We start from the raw sequence: 21,776 nt of genomic DNA, 5'->3' as shown, positions 1-21,776 counted from the left end.
TTCCTTCTTTCTTGTATTGGAGACAAAAATATTATGTCTAGAATTTTGTTCTCTAAATTTGTAAATATTACTAAGTACCATATTTAAAAATAAAACAATAGAATATTCCATAAAGCAAATTTAGAATTTACTTACATTTAGGCCGAATGGCTAATTATTAGCTGCCTAACACTCCTCCTACAGGCAAATTTATAAAATTACATCCTTCACTTATAAAACCATTTTAGTATGCATATTGGCTCAGTATTTATGAAAAAATATTTCTTGAATAAACCTGAATATTTGAAAAGTTTTAGTCTTTCTGCCTATCTTACAGTGTTATTTTTGTGGTTGAAATAATATATTTGAAACTTTGTATATTATACTACAGAAAGATGGTCATAATACTGTTTCAGTTTCAAAAATTATGTCATAGTAAGATTGAATTTGTATTTTATTTGAAAAAAAGAAGCATATGGAAGAGTAAAGCAGAAAGAGGACATATCTTCTACATGTCCAGTGGGACATTGTTGTAATGTATCCTTGTGTGCATGGGTGAATCCAAATGGAATTGGAATTACAAAATAAACCCTATATGATGAGTTCATTAGGAAATAGTGCTATATAAATATGAAGTATAATATGAACAATTACAGCTAGATATATACACAATAAGGTATTATAATTTTTTCATAAATTTATTTTAAAAATGGATCTTACCACATTAATAAAAATATACTTCTTTCAGCTTGGGTTGTGCCAGAATCCTAACTACTTCTGAATATAGATCAGCATGTTTCAAAATATTTGTGCTAAAGTTGCATCCCCACTCTGCTACAACCACCAATGTAGCATCTTATCTAATTGCATCAGAAAAACTTCTGAGAGAACCTGGGAAGAATTATTTTTTCCCAATTACCTATTCATACACAAATCAAAGAAGAGTATGAACTATAAGCCCACGCTGGCATATGGTATCATTTCTCTTGCTTCTAAAACAAAGCAGGTTTTAGAGATTGTACCATTAAAGGTGTGAGAGATATTTTGAGGATCAGAGATCCATAGGATAATGCATAGAACAATAGAGTGAAAAAGTTAAGGCAGCAGAGAAATCAGACTGATAAGAACTTTTGAGGCCATATGGTTCAATTTTTTCCTTGTGGGTGGAGCACAGATGTATGGCGCTCAACTTTGGCTTGGCCACCTACACTAGAGGCAGAGTATGTTGTTACTGGACAGTACTGTTTGACATTCTTTTTTTTAAATTATACTTTATGTTCTAGGGTACATGCGCACAACATACAGGTTTGTTACATATGTATACATGTGCCGTGTTGGTGTGCTGCACCCATTAACTCGTCATTTATGAATGTTCAGAGTTACTGTACCTTTGGGCAGATTAGAAAAGGCACTTCCTCTGTGCTAACTTACAAAAAGTTGCCCTTTCTTCCAGGCTAATTCATCCTTTGCTTATAAAACCATTTTAGTATGCATAATGCATTTAGTATGCATATAGTATGCATAGTATGAAAGTATTTCATACTTTCAAAATATTCATATTTCAAAAATATTCAGCCCAAGGTCACTAGATTCAGCCTAGGGTCATTTGTTAGATTCCAAATTCATCATTCCTGTTGGCCAAGTACCTTCGTGCTAGGCATAAACTGTACAAAGTGAGAACTTGTGAGCTGACATTTGCCTCTTTGTAATTTTTGTCTACTAGAGTTAATGTTATCTTTTGTAGTAATATGAAATCAATGTGCCCCATCTATTGTATAAGAGTCATTGAGATATTTGAAGACAGATACCCTGTCTGTCCCTCATCTCTTATTCATGATAGGTACTTTCATTGCCTTCAGTTACTTTTTTGCATTAACAGAGCTGCTAGACTTTATCACGGTCATTATCATTATCATAGTCAAAGACATTTATCTGAAGGAAACCTTGATCTGTGCCAACTCAGGGCTCTTGGGAGTGCCTAGTCACCAGATAATTTTACCTCCTGGGCAGAGGTGTCAAGAAAGTGGTGTTTGTTATCATTTTCCTCTTCCTTCTCCTAAACTCACGCTTCTAACATGACTGTTAACAAGTCTCTTTGTAGTGTTTCTGTGGCTGCTTTTGGCTCTACTTGAAGCCTTCCATTTCTTGGAAATGCCTCTTGCCATTCTAAATCTCACCCAGCAGAAAGCTAGGCCATCTAATGAAACTGTGTCACAAAAGATTCCAGTAGCCTGAGACATCACTCCTTCCAATTTTACCTGCATTTTAATGAAAAATCTGAAAAGTAAATGTTCATGCATCATATCTAGCTAGAGAGAAAGATAATTCTGTGTAAAAGATTCTTTGTATTACCTCTTAAATAATTATGGGTATATATGGCCAATCCTGTTCCCAACATTCAGATGTGAGTTAGGAAGTTGGAACTTTATACCTGGGGACAATGAAGACTCATTAATGGAGTATATACAAAAAAGTGATATGATTAAATATGTGTCTGAAAATGGTTATTCTGGCTAGAGTTGGGGAGAGGTTTGAGGGAGATAGGATAAAAGGCTATTGTAGTACAGGTGGAGTATCTCTTATCTGAAAGGCATGGGACCAGAACTGTTTCAGATTTAGGATGTTTTTAGCTTTTGGAATATTTGCATTATACTTAACCAGTTCAGCATCCCTAATTTGAAAATCTGAAATTGAAAATGCTCCAGTGAGCCTTTACTTTGAATGTCATGTCAGTGCTCCAAAAGTTTTAGATGTTGAAGCATTTTGGATTTTAGATTTTCCGGTTACAGATACTTAACTTGTCTACACATGAAAGACATTTAGTGATCAGATCTAGGGAATTAGCTGGGAGAAATGGAGGAATGCTGTGGCATAATTTAAAGACAGAAACAACTGTCCTTGGTCATGGAGTGGTTCTGGAGAGTGGAGGAAAGGGACAATATAGAAAGAAGTCATTTTCCTGTCTTGGAGTAGATGATGGAACACAAAAAGAACAATATATTTGAGAGAGAATATATTTGAAGGTTTACATAATGGATTTTCTTTTGAGCTTATTAAGTTTGAAGTACCTACAGGACAGGAAATGACATTTCAGTATCATATCCTGCACTAGAATTTTATCACCAAACCAAGAAATATTTATGTCCAAATCAAATCTCACCTGATTTTATTTCAGCTGATTTTCTCATCAACATTCAGTATCAACCTTAAGACTTTCTCTTGTGTTCCTGAAGTTACATTTGCACCGAAAAGGGGAGGGGGACATTCCCAGCAGTGAGAACTGTGTTCAAAAACCTGTAAACTGTGCAGACTTCTCATCTCCTATTTAGAGAGAACACAGGTTGGCAATCTCATAGGAAAAGGCAAATAGATTGAAGAAGAGGCTAGGTTACATTTTTTGAAATTACATTTGTCTGGTAATCCTCTCCTTATGTTTGTTTGGAGGGGGATGATTTGAATCTGGCTGTCACTGATTCCAGGGCCCACAATAGCCTGTCTAAATACATATTTGGTCCTTTCTACTATATCTAAATAGCAATCCAGATCACTCTTTATCCTTTTGCCTAACATTGTTTTTTATAACCACCTATTACTTCATATTACAATTCATCATTTAATTAGCGTATATTATCTATCTCCAGAATGCAAATTCCTGAGGCCAAAGACTATTCATTTTGTTCATTTTGCTAATATAGTTTATAAATGTGGATAGTCAGGTTCTTTTCATTTTCTCTGTTCCAGATCTTTGATTTTATTGAACTTTTACAATGTTACTTAAAACATTGCTGTTTTCAGACAGGTTGCATTAGTGTATAATCAAATTCCATCCACAATATCAAAACACTATCACAAATTTAAAAAAGTAAAAATAGCATTTAATAATAACATAGTTCTAAAGCTCATTATTGGATTTGGAAAACTTTACCAGTGTAAGCTTTTGTATAAAAGTAAGGCTTGGTAAACTGATTCTTAGCATAAATATTTTTTCATAATATTCTTAATTATTTTTAATGTGTATATGTGAGATGTTTTATTTTGCATTTTAAGGTTGTAACTACTTGCTGTAGTTATAAATGAATGATCAGCACACATCCTCTATGATAACCTTTCAACTTTATTAATATTAATATTTTTATGTAGTTTTATTATGGCTTTCTTCTGATTAGAATTTAATATAGCGAGGTTTTATTCATGTGAGTGTTAATGACATTTTGAATAAGCTATGGGAGAATTACAATGTAACACTGCTGGATACAGAATGATTCTTTGAGACACCAAGACTAATAATTTTTAACAATATCTAAAAACATTGTAGGAAAAGCTTGAACCATGCTGGCACCAGGGACAGACAGGCATGAAAGATTAATGTAATCTTGCATATAATGACACACATTCTTACACAAAAAATCCATCTGCAATGTCATGTCAGTCAGCAGAAATCTTTGATGGGTGGATACAGCTGGGCTGTCTCTTCTGGCAGAGCTGCCCTGGAAAATGCTAAATGTGGTTGTGATGCTTGGTGCCATCTGCAGTGTGCCCGTTTATCCTGTCTTCACTGGCATTTACAATACTGCATAGGGCATCAGTGACTGTGGAGACAGAGATATGGAGTGACAGATTCATTTCCTCGGAGGGTCTGAGCTCTGGTGGGCCAGTGTGCCACCCTCCTTCTTGGGTCTGGGTCTCCTATAATTGGTGTTGGCTTTACTTTGTATTTTCACATCCAACTCTTCCTCTTTTTAGTCTAACAGTTCCAGTACACATTCTTCTGGTTTGTAAGTCTTACACTAACCTTTCGACTAATTTATTCATGTAAGGTTGCCAAACTGATTTGACATTGACTGTTTGATGCCAGCTAATATGCTTTATTTTCAAAATACTGCTCCTCCTAAGCCTCTGATTTAAGGGACATGTGTCTTATTTAGAGAATACTAAACAGGCACCAGGATAAATTCTGTAACCACTATGCGTGGGATATTCCCAAATGACTTATGTAGTTGAAACAAATATATGACCTTCTTTTACATAAAGCTATAAAACACATCAGGCCACTAACACTTAGTCCTCTTGCCCATGATTAAAATATAAATATTCAAGAATAATTGTTGCTTTATGACTCGACTATATGTTTATTATATTATTTTACCAGAACAAGTTAAAAAGTGTAGATCATTGTTTAAAACTTTCACTTTGTCTATGTGTGTGTGTTTTTTTTTAACAGTAATGGAATATGAAGGGCACGCCCTGTCACTGCTTAAGGAATGTGAACTCCAGGGATTTGATGGGTAGGTTATATTATTAATATATATCATGTCATTTATGTATTAAATGCCTTCAGTAGTTTTAGCCACGTATTTGGAACTAACATTTAAAAATATTTGTAATGTATGTACTCTGGCTTTATCTTGTTCATAATAATTAATGATAATATGTCATCTCTCAGGATCTGGCATAGGAAAGCAAAGAGAGGAATCTAATTATAAATACTGGGAAATGACAGTGTACTACCCTATACTTATTAATGTGGGTCCATTTGCATCTCTAATTATTGGCTTTTACCATGTATCTAGAAAAGTACTGATGGGAGATGTTATACTGGTCACATGGCATAACTATATGATGATCCTCTTTTACAAATTAGTTGATAGGTTTAATAGCTACCCATTGGTTAATTTGTGATAGATTGAAGGAAGATATTTTATAAATACAAGTAAATAAATACATTATTTTCAGAAAGAATAAGAAAGAATTTTAATTATCTCATAATGTAGTGACTACAATATAGGTATGTTATTCACAGTGGGCATTGGAAACCATTGTTTGCAATACATTGAAGTGTATAGAGATTGTTCACTGGCATGTAAACATTAGAACCAAGGCAAGTGATATAAATTAAATTGAGATTTTTAAAAATTAGGTTTTTAAAATTTGCTAAAGTGTTGGATTGATGTGTAAGACTAAAACGTATCATATTCTTTTAGGGAAGATGTTTTTTACATGAGTAGATATTTGAGAATTTAAAAAGTTGACAAGTGTGTGAATTATTTGTGTTACATGGGGACGGGCAGCGGGCAGCGGGCAGGGGCAAAGACCCATAAGGTCAGGAAAGGGAGTTAGATCTGTCCTTTCACCAAAGTGAAAGGCATTAACTTTCCCAAAGAATGATTTGAATGTGTTGGGGAGGGAAGCGATGCAATCAAAATCAAGTATTGGCAGGGCTGTTTTTCAGAAATGCTTATTTATTTATTTTTTGGATGAGGAGAAAACAATAGCTGTTGAGAAAGAAAATGTGGTAAAACATGATTTTTCCAAAAGGAATCTAATTGAGGGAAGTAAATCTAGATAGCAATACTGTATAAGCATTGGGAATGAAAAATATGGGGTAAGAGATTACTTCAGAACTTTATACTTAGAGGTAAACAAAAACATTAATAGGCGTCATTTAGAACATTGTCTTATAAGTATACAATTTAAGAAAAGTCCTTGGGGGAATCATGCCCACCAACTACCTATTTGAATATGCTGCATAGTCCCTCACTAGGCCTCATGAGTACATGAAGGTAGCGGCATTGCAAATGAGTCCCTGCTTTCAAACTTGATTAGATCAAGAATGAGAATGAAGATATCACAGATATTAAACTTGGTCTTACACAGCAGCATTACAAAATGTTCTGCTGAATGCAGTATCTATCAATATGTTTTACTGGTATTTGTACTGGCTAAAGGGATGAAAATAACTTTTCAGAATGAAGAAAGACTATTGCTGAAGTGTAGTATAGTAATATTTTTCTCTTTACCTGAACATATTTAATCCTTATTTATTTTTCATGGCAAGTGTTGTTGTTTTTCAGTGTAGAGCTAAAAGATATATAGATTTTTCAGTTATTACTTACATCTTACAAACCAAATAGTTTGGCCTAACCGTTATTTGAATTATGTAAGTGTTTCTAAACTCTAGGGCATGCTGATTTATTTCAGACTTACAATAATTTAAAATTTCTACTGAAAGTCATCTTCTGTGTTCTAAGATTCTTTAGATCAGGGGTCCCCAACTCCCAGGCTGCAGACTAATATCAGGCAGTGGCCTTTTAGGAACTGGGGGGCACAGCAGGAGGAGTGGCAGAAGAGGGACCATTTCCACCTGAGCTCCGCCTCCTGTCAGGTCAGCAGGAGCATTGGATTCCCGTAGGAGTGCGAGCCCTATTGTGAAATGGGCATGCAAGGGATATAACTGGGAATGCGAGGGATCTAGGTTGCATGCTTTTGATAAGAATCTAATGCTTGGTGATCTGAGGTGGAACAGTTTCATCCTGCAACCAAACCTCTCCCACCCCACCCCACCCGCCAGTCCATGGAAAAACTATCTTCCCACAAAAAAAGGTCCTTGGTGCCGAAAAGGTTGGGGACCACTTTCAATAGCTTATTTATTTTTGTGGGTTCAGTTTTCCCAGTAGAAGCTGATATGGTAGTTGGAGTAATTGTCTTAATAAAATGGCAATTGTAAGTCACTGTACTTAGAATTATATAGACAGATATATGAGGAGAATAATAGAAACAGTTTCTTCAGGTACTTCAAAGGAACAATTCTCTTGCAAGTAAAATTGTTTGAAAATAGAATATTCTACATTGGTGAGTTTTCTGTTCCTGAACCTGTTCTAAAGAGTGGCTAAAGGAAAATTTTGGGGGAAATTTATAGAAGAGGTACAGAGATGAGAGAAGGTTAACCCCAAAATGCTATGACATTTTGATGAGAGACAGATTCACATTCCTTTAAGAACTTTAGCCTGAAGTACCTCCGTCTCACACTAGTGGAGCTATTCATAGGGAGTGATTAGGAAATCACCTAGCAGTTTGGTTTCTAGATACAGGCTGAGGAAGTTAAGAGCCAAAAAAGATTCTATGTATAGTATTTAGTAAAGCAAAATGATTTGGTAAGTAATGTTGAAGAAATGCTATTTGCTAAGATTTTGGAGTTTTTTTTTTTTTTTTTAATGAGTTCCATATGTTTCTATGAGACATCTTGTGACATTTCTAAACCCAACAGAACAGTGTATCAGCACTTACCACAGCTGGTTCTCCACTGCAGTGTGTCCTAGGAAACACTCTCAGATCCACTGTTAAACCTTGTAAGAGCTGAAGATTCTATATTGCTCCCTATTTTACCAGGCAGGAGTAGGAAGTTTTATGAAGGAAAATAAAAGAATACCAGTTACATAGACTTGAAGCAGTAATACTTGCATTTGTAAGTGTGAGTATAGTTTTAAAAATCTGTAGATTTTATGCAATTGTAAATATATGAATTCCTTGCTATTATTTGTTTCACAATTTTTTAAAAAATTGTTGAGTTATTTTTCTCTTGTTCATTTCACCATTAATTAGACCCATAATGATCTAGACATTATTTGGATTATATTGACTTTTTATCAGATTGAACATATCTGTATTACTTAGTAAGGTAAAAAACAAAAACAAAAAAAAAAAACCCTTTTCCAGAAAGAAAAAAACTGTGAATCAAAACTACAATAATATATTGAACATTTCATAGATGATGGGTTCATAGATAAGTATAAAAACATTCATTAAAAAAATCTTTATCACTCTTTAAAAAAGGATATATTATCACCCAGTGGTTCTTTTCTAGACAGAATCATTCTGTTTGGAGTCCACGGCAAGGAGTTTACTTATTTTAAAAACAAGATTTGTCACATGGAAAAACATTTGTCACATGCAAAGAATGAGTTACTCGAAGGTTTAGGTTTTAGAGTGGCACAAGTGTGATTAACTCACATAAATGATTGAATATTTTGCTTTTTGCCTTTCTTGTAGTATTTGGACTCTTGTGGTATTTTTGTAAGAAGCTGTTGATGAAAAAAGCCAAACTGTAAAGTATTTAAAGAGGTTTATTTTGAGTCAAATATGAGTGACCACGGCCTATGACAGCCCCAGGGGGTCCTGAGAACATGTGCCCACAGTAGTTCGGTTACAAGTTGGTTTTATACATTTTAGGGATACAGAAGTTATAGCCAAAGACATAAATCAATAAATGTAGGGTGGTATACATTGATTTGGCCCAGAGAGGTGGACATCATGGAGCTGATGGTGAAGGGCAGCTCACAGGTGAATTCAATGATTTTCTGATTGTCAGTTGGTTGATAAGCTTTGCTGAAAGATTAGAAGTCATCAGAAAGAAATTCTTGAGTTAAGATAAACAGAGTGGTGTAGGCTGGGTGCAATGGCTCACACCTGTAATCCTAGCGCTTTAGGAGGCCGAAGAGGGGAGATCACCTGAGGTCAGGAGTTTGAGATCAGTCTGGCCAACATGGCAAAACCCTGTTTCTACTAAAAATACGAAAATTAGCCGGGTGTGATGGCATGTGCCTGTAGTCTCAGCTACTCAGGAGGCTGAAGCAGGAGGATCACTTGAACCCAGGAGGCAGAGGTAGCAGTGAGCTGAGATTACACCATTGTTCTCCATCCTGGGCAACAGAGTGAGACTCCATGTCAAAATAAATAAATAAAATAAGAAATTATAAAAATAAAGATAAACGGAATTGTGGAATCACAGGTTCTTATTATATAGATGAAGCTTCCATATATCAGGCTTCAGAGATAATAGATGGTCAGTATCTCTTATCAGACCTTAAAGGGTATCAAACTCTTAGTTAAATCTCTCATGGATCAGGAAAAGACCTGGAAAGGGAAGGAGATTCTCTATAGAATGCAAATTTCTCCTGCAAATTATGGCTTTGCAGGGCCATTTCAAAATATGTCAACAAAATACATTTTGGGGTAAAATGCTTTGATTTCCTCTAGGGCCTGCTATTTGTTATTTAATGCTATACCAGAGTCAGGTTGGAGTTGGGGATCTTATTGCTACAAAGTCTGTTTTGTCAGTCTTATGATCTACTTTTTTTTTTTTTTTTTTTTTTTTTTTGAGATGAAGTCTCACCCTGTCACCCAGGCTGGAGTGCAGTGGTGCAATCTCGGCTCAGTGCAACCTCTGTCTCCCAGGTTCAAGCGATTCTCCTGCCCCAGCCTCCTGAGTAGCTGGGATTACAGGCATGCACCACCATGCTCAGCCAATTTTTTGTATCTTTAGTAGAGATGGGGTTTCACCATGTTGGCCAGGATGATCTTGAACTCTGACCTGGTGATCCACCCTCCTCGGCCTCCCAAAGTGCTGGGCTTACATGCGTGAGCCACCACGCCTGGCCTATAATCTATATCTTAATGTCAGTGCTGGTCAGTTGCACCTAAACTCCAAAAGACAAGAGGGTATAAGGAGGCATATCTAACCTCCCTTCCTATTATGACCTGAACTAGTTTTTCAGATTTTCTTTGGGATCTTTGTGGCCAAGAGGGGAGGGTCCATTCAGTTAGTTGGAGGGCTTAGAATTTTATGTTTGTTTTACAAAACTTATTTCCTAGGTTGAGTCACTGTACATGAACATGATCTTAATGACTGAATAGTTGTTAACATAAATAAATATTTTTTTTTCTAACTCACTTAATTTCACATTAGTTCTACTGGTAAACTGTTTTTCAAAATAACAAAATTCTCATAAGGCTGTTTTTATTAGGTTTCATATATACAAAAGGTATCTAATATATTGAATAATATTTCAGTTTCTAAGGCCAAATTGTCTTATTTCAAATCCCTGTTCTCTTACTTACTAGTGGTACAATCTTGAAAAAGTTTACTTAATCTTTCTATGTCTTAGTTTCCTAATCTGTAAATTGAGGGCAATAGTACCTATTGCTTAGTTATTTTTCCACTTAAATGAGTTAATACATGGAGAATGCTTAGGAAAATGTCTGATATATATATATATATATATGTAGTAATTATTCACTAAATATTTCTTTATTGTTATAATTGTCATTTGTATTAGTTTCAAAAGATTTAACATAGAATGTATTAGGGCAAAATTTCAGATGTTTCAGAACATGCTCATAGGGAGGCCACCTCTAATAACTCTAGTAATATGTTAACATATGCTTGATGCTATAACTGTATGTAAGATTCTAGGAGTTAAGTGTTCACATCCTATGTATATAAGGGTCGAGTTCTTTGGTGCTAAATTAGATTTTTTGGGGTATGATTTCACATAGTCTTTGTGGTCACACCCATATGTCAACATTTAGACAGCCAGGGATCAAGTGTTACATTTAAGTTCATAGATTAGAAATCTCATGGAGATTTTCAAAATCAGGTAAATTTCAAATAAAAGCTTGGTTTTTTCATTTATAAAGATGAGGCTGTTGCCTATTTTGCAGACTTCTGAGGATATAATAGAAATTAGTAAACATATTACCTGATATATAGTTTGTCCTTAGTAAATATCCTTTTTCTCTGACTAGGTGGTCGCATTGCAAACCTCTGGAATCAGTTTAGACATAAGAAGAAAACAGACCTAATCAAACATGACCTGGATCATATCTTGAGTCTTCTAACCAGAGTCGACTTGGATTGCCCAGGCTATGTGGAGCTAGTGGGATGCGGAAGATGGGGACTAGAGGGAATAGATGGCTGAGAGGAAGATGGTGGGAACGGACTGAAAAGACACTTTCAGCCTCCGGTTGCCACCCTCCAGAGCTTCCTAAACTTAGAGAACCAATAACTACTGCTGACTGTGGCCCATAGGCAGTTTCATCTGAAATACAATGTTTTTAAATATATTGAATGCTAGGTGCTAGTATTTACAAATTAGGAGATGCAGCCTTAAATCAGAATCTCTGGCTTCTCTAGAAAAACCTGATCTGGTTCCATTAGGCCTCCCACATGATGTGAGTGGGCCACAGTGAAGAAGAGGCTGCACCTTTGGATTGAGCCTACTCTTCCATTCCTGCTGGGCCCTTGTAGTGCTTGAGTTGTGACATGTGCTTTCACTGAGGCAAAAATTCACTTTCCATTGGGTAAATTGGCGACATTTTGATACATAAAAATATTTTGCATCCTTTGAACACAAATGATTGTGAAACGAATTTCTAGTATCTTATGTGTTACTTTCATGGATTCCACTCCCATAGTCTACTTAACATAAAGTTTTAAAAACTATACTAGTAGTACTATCTAGGATCAAAGACTAATAATATTAAATCTAGAAGTACCATATAGCACTAATATCAAGGAGATGAAATTCAGGTCAGGCTTGTAATTACTACACCCATATGCTAATGATAATTAGCAGTTTCTTAAAGCTTCATATTCTACATGATTTTTATTGCTATCTGTCTTTTCAGAGCTTTATTGAGAATTAGCAGGATTTTATGACTTTAGCTGGTGTTAGTTAAATGGATTGCAGATGACAGTATTATTAACAAAAAATGAAAATGATATGATTTTGGATGTTAGCAGAGCAAAACGCTGGTCAGATGTGAGTTAACATGTTCAAATGTTTTCATATCTCTTAACACACTTAAAGCTATTTTGTCTATGGGGAATTATGTAGTTATTATATTTGTGAAGTAGACATAACTGTGTAGCATTTGTGTCTTACCCATTGACACATATTAACATGTTTGAAGGTACATGTGAGCAGTCATGCACATAGACTACAAATTAGTAAACTATTTTGAAGTCTAGATTTCATGAATTATTACCAATCATATTGAAGTTTTGCCTTCTTTGCTTAATTTATATTTTTCTAGTGTTGTCTGTGTTGGTGGAGATGGATCTGCTAGCGAAGTAGCCCATGCTTTGCTTCTGAGAGCTCAGAAGAATGCTGGGATGGAAACAGACCGAATCCTGATTCCTGTCAGAGCACAGCTTCCACTTGGCTTAATACCAGCAGGCAAGGGAGTGGTTACAGATTCATTAAACTGACCCTTCTCCCTCTTTTCCTTTCTTATTTGCTAACCTAGACAGCACAACACAGAATTAATGAACGGACTTTGAAAGATCCAGACTTCTGGCGTCCCCACTAGCAAGTGTGAGACTTTTTACAAGTCATTTAATCTCTTTGAGCCTTATTTTTCTACTCTATAGAATAGGGATCACAGATATATTACTCACTTTATTACAAGGTTATTGCAGTACTAACCTTTGGATTAAAAAAGGGTTTAATATAGATAAACCATCAGTATATGGAATGGTTATTATTCTCCCTTCCCATAAAAAGATCTAATGATTACACAGTACGAAGCAGGAAGTTTCAAAACAGGGCCCCTCCAGTCTAGCTTCTTACAATTCCATATGAGGTGAATATGGTAACTTGCATAACTGAAGTATAACCAGATAACCTTGAGAATGCCAAAATTACTTGTGACTGGAAGGAGGATAAGGTTTGGAAGGGTGAGATTCTTAATGGCAAGGCTTTTTAATCTTTCTACTCACTGCCATTTTTCAGCATCTAGAATAGACTATGCCACAGTGATGCTCAGTGAAGCCTATTAAGTGAATGCATGTAAAGAAAACTTTATATAGTAAATGATACTTGGATTAGGCCTTAAAATGGGTTGGAGCTGGCCTGAAAAGGTAAGAATGATTTATTTTCTTGGCTGCAGAAGTAATAAAGCAAAGGCAAAACCCAGGAGTGTTTGAGGAATAGTGAAAAGGCCATTCAATGGAAGATAATGGTATCAAAATAGGCCCAACCATGGAGGCTCCTGCATGCCACAGTAAGGGCTCTGAATTGTATTTCATCAGCAGTAGGGAATAATGGGATGTTTCAGAGCAAGGGGGCAACCTGATTGGAGCTTGTTCAAGGATTCATTTTGCCTCACTGTGTGGAATGATTAGAGGATGGGGGCAGGAGAAAGTAGAGGTCAGAGACAGGGAGAACCGTTAGAGCAACACTGTGATCCAGAAAAGACGAAAACATCATTCAAAAACTGATTGTATTACACAGTCACTCATTCCAAATAATTTAAATAAATGATAGTGAAGGAAATTATTCATTTTAAAAAGTCATACATTATCACTAAAAAAAAGCAGAATATTTTCCACTCTGATTATAGAAAATAATGCACATGGTTGAAAAATTCGTATTTTGATAACTTTATTCATTTAGTGTGGATTTTAGTATACTTAGTATTGTTGATAAGTTGACAGAGAATAAGATATTCAAATGCCCTTTTAGAGTGTAAAGTCTTTCAGAAAAGTCAGAATTTAGAAGAAGAGAGAGATTCAGAGATAATCTGATAATTCTAGAGTATATAGGAAAACCTAAAATGGTTTCTAAGTAGAAGACAACAAGAAAATTTTGACTCAGAGAGAAAAATGATGCATTTTGGGCCATCTTTTCATGACATTTTATTTCTTGACCTTTTTATTTTACTTTAGTAGTTCTGACTATAATGGTGGAAACTTTCCACCATTTCCCTCCATGCAAAGTGGATGTGCTTAGGACACTTCATTAGTACTTAAATTCCTGAGGTCATTCATTGACTGCCATACATCAGAAATAGAAAGATGGGTGTCCCTACAGGTATGCATTTGACATAAATTTGGTGGTTGGCTATAAAAACTGGTGGTTATTCTTATGTTTTTAGTATGTAATTCAGATTTTATAAAGGAATAGCATTGAGTTTTATCACTATTATAATTTTTAAGAGTATTTCTGAGTTGGGGAGCATTTTATGTATTCTTTGGATATTTGTAGTAATGCCATTTTAACATGTCTTGTTTAGAAGACACAGTATGCTGCCAAAACTCTGGTCATTGTATAGGAGTTCTAGCATTCTAATTCTGTCTAATAGGAGGGGAAAGTCATGTATGGGATATGTTTAATATGAGGACTCTATGCCTAGTCAGGGCTTTTGATAGAGAATGGGAACAAGAACAAGGCAGGAAATTTTCAAGCTGAACATGAGGAGACAGTGTGCCTTTGAAGCCATTTGCCTCCTGGAGAGAGACACCCAGAGGGAGAGTGTTTAGTAAATTAATCCACTGAGCCAACAGACTAAGCCACTGAATTATGGTCAGACTCAAATGGATCAGATGTGGGGAAGCCTGTATTTGAACTGCTGGCCATTAGGAATGGTGTTTGTTGCTATGGGAACTGGTACTAAGGAACTATACTGAGAGAATCTGATTAAAGGGGGAAGGGGAATGGAGAAAAAAGCCTGAGAGGACATAAAAATAAAAAAGCAATCCAGTTGTTGTAAAACAAGGCTCAATCCACATACTGATGGCTGTGAACCATATATTCCTATAGAGTTTGCATAAATAAATTCATGCTTTCCAATTAATTTGAGGAGAATAAAATATTGCCGAGGGACTGTTAATTTCTATGATATTTCAGGCAAAGAACCAAAGTGTAGGTGCCGTTTTCATGAGAATTTTAGATATGCTTGACTAGGAAGTCATTACATCACATTTATCTGTTTGGATGTGGGAGACATTAACAGCCTTATGAATATTCATGGTGTCTGGTTAATTAAGTTAATTGTTCTGCAGAAGTGCTTGCACTTCCAAGGACAATTTTTTTTTTTTCACCTCTGTAGTTTCTCTCTGGTATTTCATCAGTAATTCTTTACATGAACTGCTACTTCTGTCCTTATTTTTTGTATTTGGAACATTTTAGCAGCTCTCGGGAGGGAGTGGTGGGCAAAGTTTCTGGTAGTGTTAAGAAAAATAACTTTCAGGCTAATTAAAATGTTTACCTTGAAGTAGAACATTTATAGCTTTTGTGAGAACATTAAACTTACACCATTGTTATTTATGTGAGCAGCATGTTCTTTTGGCATGTAGACATCTTTTCAAATAGAGTACAGTTTCCTGAAACAAAATGTAATCCATCTTTCAGATTATCCCAACAAAATATGTAACAAGCTATCATTTTGCAATCTTACATATACTTTCTCATAAACTTTCCTTTTTTCTTCAGAGTGTCAAAAACCACATTTAAAGACTGAGGTTCAGATTAATGAGTAGTCAATGACTAAAATAATTTTCTGACTTCTAGTCATGTCCGTTATCACTGCCAGCTTCTACAGAATTTAGAGGAAAGTTGCAAAACCTGAGAAGACATGAACAATTTTTAAAGCCATCTCTAGCATTCTAAAGAAAATTTGTACTTGGGCATACTCAGCATACTTCAAACTCACAGGGAATAAATGGTCTATATTTTCTTAAGTCATGATATGTGTCATTCTCTATTGCACATGACATTACATTATGTTTTTTAATAGCCTTTCTAGAGGAATGCTTTTATGGTCTACTCCTAATTAACCATGGTAATGGAGGAAATGTGTTTCATGGAGTACTATGATCCATCGATAATCCTAAATATCTCACTCTAATTATGTGGCCTCCTCCAAAACCTTTACCACAAATCTGATTGGGAAGCACAATGGATTGACTTGTTTCCTCCTTTTCTCTCAATCCATTCCAGATTTATTAGCAATTGGATGGTCAAAGGGCAGGCTGTAGAGGGCCACAAGATCATTGGCAAGGCCTGGATAAAGATCCACTGAGTAACAGGTTTCTACACTACTTGTTTTCAAAACTTAGGGTCCATAGACTCACCTTGTGAACTTGCTAAAACAGATATCTAGGTCCTCCCTCCTCCAAACACATTCTGATTCCATGAGTTGCAGGTAGAACCCAGGAATGTACGTTTTTAACAAGCTCCCAGGTAATGATGCTGCTTGGACTATGCATTCCAGAGAAGTTTCTCACCAAGTCACTGTGCATACAAACCACCTGGGGATCTAATAAATTGCAGACTCTGATTCAGTGTGTCTAGAATGGGGCCTGAGAGGCAACATTTTAAAAATATTTGTTTACTTTCATTCATACTTCTATTACTGTTTTAATACCCATTATCCTTATTTTTAAATGGACAAAAATTATATATATATATTATGTACAATGTGATGTTTTGAAACATGTATACATTGTGAAATGGCTAAATAAAGATAAACATGCATAAAATTGATATAATGATCACATACTGATTTTACATTGAGAACACTTAAAATCTCTCTTAGAAATTTCCAAGTATATAATGCATTGTTACTTAACTATTGTTTTAGCCTGTTCTCACGCTGCTATAAGGAGGTACCCAAGACTGGGTAATTTGTAAACGAAAGAGGTTTAATTGACTCACAGTTCAGCATGACTGGGGAGGCCGCAGGAAACTTACAACCATGGCGGAAGGCAAAGGAAGAAGCAAGGCACATTCTTCACAAGGTGGCAGAAAGGAGAAATGCTGAGTGAAGTGGGGAAGAGTCCCTTATAAAACCATCAGATCTCATGAAAACTCACTATTACAAGAACAGCATGGGGGAAACCGCCCCCATGATTCAGTTACTCCTACCTGGTCTCTCCCTTGACATGTGGGGATTATGGGGATTAAAATTCAAGATGAGATTTGGGTAGGGACACAAAGCCTAATCGTATCAACTATAGTCACCAAGTTGTATAACAGATTTCTTGAATTTATTCCTTTTAACTGAAAGTTTATATCCTTGACCAGTATCTCCCCAATCCTTCCCACCCATTAGCCCCAGTAACCACCATTTCACTGTTTGCTTTTATGAGTTTAAGTTTTTCAGATTCTACATAAAAGTAAGATCATGTGGTATTTGTCTTTCTGTGTTTGTCTCATTTCATAATGCCCTCCAGGTTCATCCGTGTGTTGTAAATGACAGGACCTCTTTAATGCCAAATAGTATTCCATTGTGTATATAAACAAGCTGATTGTCCCTAATCTGAAGGCCTAAAATCCAAAATGCTACAACATTAGAAATTTTTGAGTGTCAGTATGATGTCACAACTGTAAAATTCCACACCTCATGTGATGGGTAGCAGTCAAAGTACAGTCAAACCTTTGTTTCATATAGAAAAATATTTTAAATATTATGTAAAATTATCTTTAAGCTATGTGTATAAGATGTATAAAACTTTTATGTTTAGACTTGAGTTCCAACCCCCAGATATCTCATTACACCAACAGTGTAAAAGTCTTCCTGTTTCTCCACAGCCTTGCCAGCATCTATTGTTTCCTGACTTTTTAATAATTGCCATTCTGACTGGTATGAGATGGTCATTGTGGTTTTGATTTGCATTTCTCTGATGATCAGTGATATTTAGCTTTTTAAAAAATACATATATATATGTTTATTGGCCACGTAAATGTCTTCTTTTGAAAAGTGTTCCTATCCTTTGCCCACTTTTTGATGGACTTGTTTTTTTCTTGTAAATATGTTTAAGTTCCTTATAGATTCTGGATGTTAGACCTTTGTCAGATGGGTACATTGCACAATTTTTCTCCCATTTTGTAGGCTATTCACTCTGATGATAGTTTCTTTTGCTGTGCAGAGATAGTTTTCTTGATTTCTTTTTCCGATAGTTGTAAGTGTACAGAAATGCTACTGATTTTTGTATGTTGATTTTGTGTCCTGCAACTTAACTGAGTTTGTTTATTAGCTCTGACCATTCATGGAGCCTTTTTATGATTTGGAAGCCTTTTCTTTCTTTCTCTTGCCTAATTGCTCTGGCTAGAACTTCTAGTACTATTTTAATGAGAGTGGTGAGAATGGGCATTATTGTCTTCTTGAGGTACAAGACATTGTTTCTCAACTCCTGCAAGTCATTTTAATAAGCACTCAAGTATTGTCATTCCTGCTTGACAGTAGGCCGTATTTTGAGTAACAAGGGTCACAGCATAACTTGCCTTTTGGTGAATCAGTTGGAACCAGTTTGCCAGTTCATTACAATACACTTTTCTTTGCATTGGTATTACTAAAAGTAATTGTGCTTATTTATTATTAATAATTAAATATGTTTATTCTTAGATAGTTACCTAAAAAATTATGATTTTAATGACCTCTTGGTTGATAATGGCTAAGCTGCCTCAGCTTCTCCAATTTAGTAACCCAAGTACATATCAGTTCAAAGTAACACAAATGGAAGCAATTATGTATGATCACATAGAAATGCTTCTGATTAGCAAAATCCAGAGGACTGGTCTTTGCCTTGATAACCGGAACACACCACATCCATGCTTTCACAGCTCTTGGCTATTACTGGACTTGTTATATCCTTTAATTCAAGAAAAATTGTAGCTTCATTTATTCTGTTCTTAATAATTTTAAATTCTCTTTAGCCTCCTGGGAATGGGAGGGGCTGGCTGGTATTGTCCCCTGTATCTCAGATTTCAGTCACACATAAACATTAAAGGGGCCTGACTTGGGGAGCTCTTTGCCTCTGTGGACTGGTGGGGAAAATCCAGGTGTGTCTTAAATTCTAATAATCACGAAAATCAGAAATCATAATGTTTCAAATACAAATCTTCATACACGGAAAATACAATGGAATTAAACATTTTCTTCAGTGTAGGAGACATTTGTGAGATAACAGGGGATTCTCATTTGGCTAAGAGCTTACCTCTAAGACTCATTAAATGTATTTAGACCATATTTTTTGTAGCTTGTAGTTATTTTATTTTTCTGAGTTATTATTTGGATTATTTTCTCTTTTATTTATGTATGCATTTGTCTCTGCTCCCCAGAGGCATCCTTTTGCTGTTGATCCTTATTTTGGCATTGAAGCTAAAAACCCATTCATTAAGGTTGGATGGAGTGGGCTTTGATATAGCTAGCATTTGGGAAGTAGAAAATAGACATTCGTGATCAAAAAAGCTGTAAGCGCTTACTATAAACTATTTTTAAATTCCTAAGTAATTTAAATATTCAAATAATTGTGTAGACATTTGATGTGCGTCTATAGTGTGAATAAGAACTTCTAATATTCACATTAACTTTTCTGATTTTATAAATTCTCATTTATTTTTCATCTGAACATTGCAGAATGACATCTATATAAAGTAAGAGCAAATGTTAATTGAACACATTCTACCCTGATAGTGCATGTTTTAAAATTGCTTTGGCAGGATCTACCAATGTACTGGCACATTCTCTTCATGGAGTTCCTCATGTGATAACTGCAACGTTGCACATTATAATGGGTAAGAATTCTTCCAAAGCAGTTCACATTTTATAAGGAAATTTTGATTTATATAAGGAAGGCTATCTTATTTCCATCAGACTTTAAGGAAAGGCAGGTTCTTTGTCTCTCAAAGTAGAGAAATGTTTGACTAAAAGATAAAAAAGTAGTGCTTCACTATGTGGACTGCCTGTCTTTTCAAAATACTTGCTTTGTAAAGAGCAGTAAACTAAGTTTTACTATAATCTCTATAGAAAAAGAATGTAGTGTGCTCAAAATAATTTTATACCAGATGAAGAAAATTAATGCATACTCCTTAAGTATATCCAACACTGTTGTAGGACTGTACCAAGACTCTAGGACTAGGATTATGTTATTAATGAAAAACATACCAGAAAAAAAATTTCAGCCAGTGTATATAGATATTTTATTATCCCAATTAGTAGAAAGCATATAAGCTCAGGTGTATGTAATACCAAACTACTGCTAAATCTAAGTTTACCTTGCCCATCTACTTTTCTTTGACCATGTTTCATAGAAATAGCAATAAGCTGAAAAATTTAGTACTCTGTGTTTCTTCACTAGCACCTGAACAAGTTAAAAAGGGTAATTGTTGTAGTTATAGATAAAGGGAACTGAAGAGAAAGTAAGGATGTTCATGGTCTACTGTACCTTGAGATATTCTCCTATAAGCCAATAAATATGCTCTCTTATATTTGCTGTTTTGATACAAGTCCTATACTCACTGACTAATATTTAATATAATATTCAAGGGCATGTACAGCTGGTCGATGTCTGCACCTTCAGCACCGCTGGCAAGCTTCTTCGCTTTGGGTTCTCAGCCATGTTTGGCTTTGGTGGAAGAACTTTGGCTCTGGCAGAAAAATATCGATGGATGTCCCCTAACCAACGGAGAGATTTTGCTGTTGTTAAGGCACTGGCAAAACTTAAGTAAGTCTTTTTCTTAAACCAATAATTTTGTATCCCAGGTTCAATGACTGTTAATAACAAATTTCATTATATTTTAGGGCAGAAGACTGTGAAATATCATTTTTACCATTTAACAGCTCTGATGATGTGCAAGAAAGGTAGGTAAAAACTCAATGTAATACAGATAACCTGTATCTTTCTTTAAAGCATAAAACATTCTGACAAACAATTGATCAGACTTAGGATCTTTGGTTATTTTTCTAACACAGTAGTAAAGAATATAGAATCACAGACTCTTACAGGTCCTAGTAAGCAAACAACCACTTGCTCAGCCTTTTTCTCTTCTTCCTTCTTTCTTTTCTCCCTTCCTTCCCGCTCTGTCCCTCCCTCCCTCCTTCCCTTCTCTTTTTCCCTTCCTTTCCCTTTTCTTTCCCTTTTCTTTCATTTTTTTTTCCTTTTTCATTTCCTTCTTTTCCTTTTTCCCTTTCTTTCCTTTTCCCTTTTCTTTTGCTATTTATTGAGTGCCTATTATATGCCAGGCACTTTGAATACAACAATGCATCAAAACATGAACAAAACACATAGTTTTGTCCCTCATGATAATTTTGGTCTAGTGTGTAATATAAATATTAAAGCCATACTAAAGAAGGGTTATAGACTTTAAAGAAATAGTAAATTATTGTTCCTTATAATACTAGTTTATCTTTAAATGAATCAACATATTATGTTGGCAGCAACAAAATTGTACACGTTTTTACTTACTATCTAATCAAAGAAAGTAACATATGTAATGAAGAGTTCACTAATTTTCTCATATTTAATCGATTTGTGTGTGTGTGTGTGTGCGTGCGCGCATTACCTGTTTTATATCTTTGTTTTTTCTTTCTTTTAGGAGGGCACAGGGATCTCCCAAATCTGGTGAGTACAAAAGTATCTCCTTGAGAACTGTGCCAGGTTCTGTTGACATTTTGCT

The 21,776-nt window shown here is 35.3% G+C and overlaps 1 protein-coding gene across 4 annotated transcripts in view; it reads left to right on the top strand.

Annotated features, from left to right (window-relative positions):
- CERKL (ceramide kinase like) overlaps positions 1-21,776 on the top strand; it is a 127,680-nt gene that overhangs the window by 87,509 nt on the left and 18,395 nt on the right. For all 4 annotated transcript variants that reach the window (XR_002516183.2, XM_003907681.4, XM_021923762.2 and 1 more), the window contains exons 4-9: positions 5,201-5,264; positions 12,631-12,773; positions 19,821-19,895; positions 20,647-20,824; positions 20,902-20,961; positions 21,696-21,721. Coding sequence is in view for 3 of the 4 variants with exons in the window: in XM_003907681.4 (XP_003907730.2) it covers positions 5,201-5,264; positions 12,631-12,773; positions 19,821-19,895; positions 20,647-20,824; positions 20,902-20,961; positions 21,696-21,721 (546 nt within the window). In the remaining variant the exon portion in view is untranslated. The remainder of the gene's footprint in view (positions 1-5,200; positions 5,265-12,630; positions 12,774-19,820; positions 19,896-20,646; positions 20,825-20,901; positions 20,962-21,695; positions 21,722-21,776) is intronic.

The sequence above is a fragment of the Papio anubis genome, chromosome 10 (assembly GCF_008728515.1).
Source record: "Papio anubis isolate 15944 chromosome 10, Panubis1.0, whole genome shotgun sequence".
Classification (NCBI taxonomy): Eukaryota; Metazoa; Chordata; class Mammalia; order Primates; family Cercopithecidae; genus Papio; species Papio anubis.
Note: the sequence above shows the minus strand (reverse complement) of the source record. Positions and strands in the feature narration are given on the sequence as shown.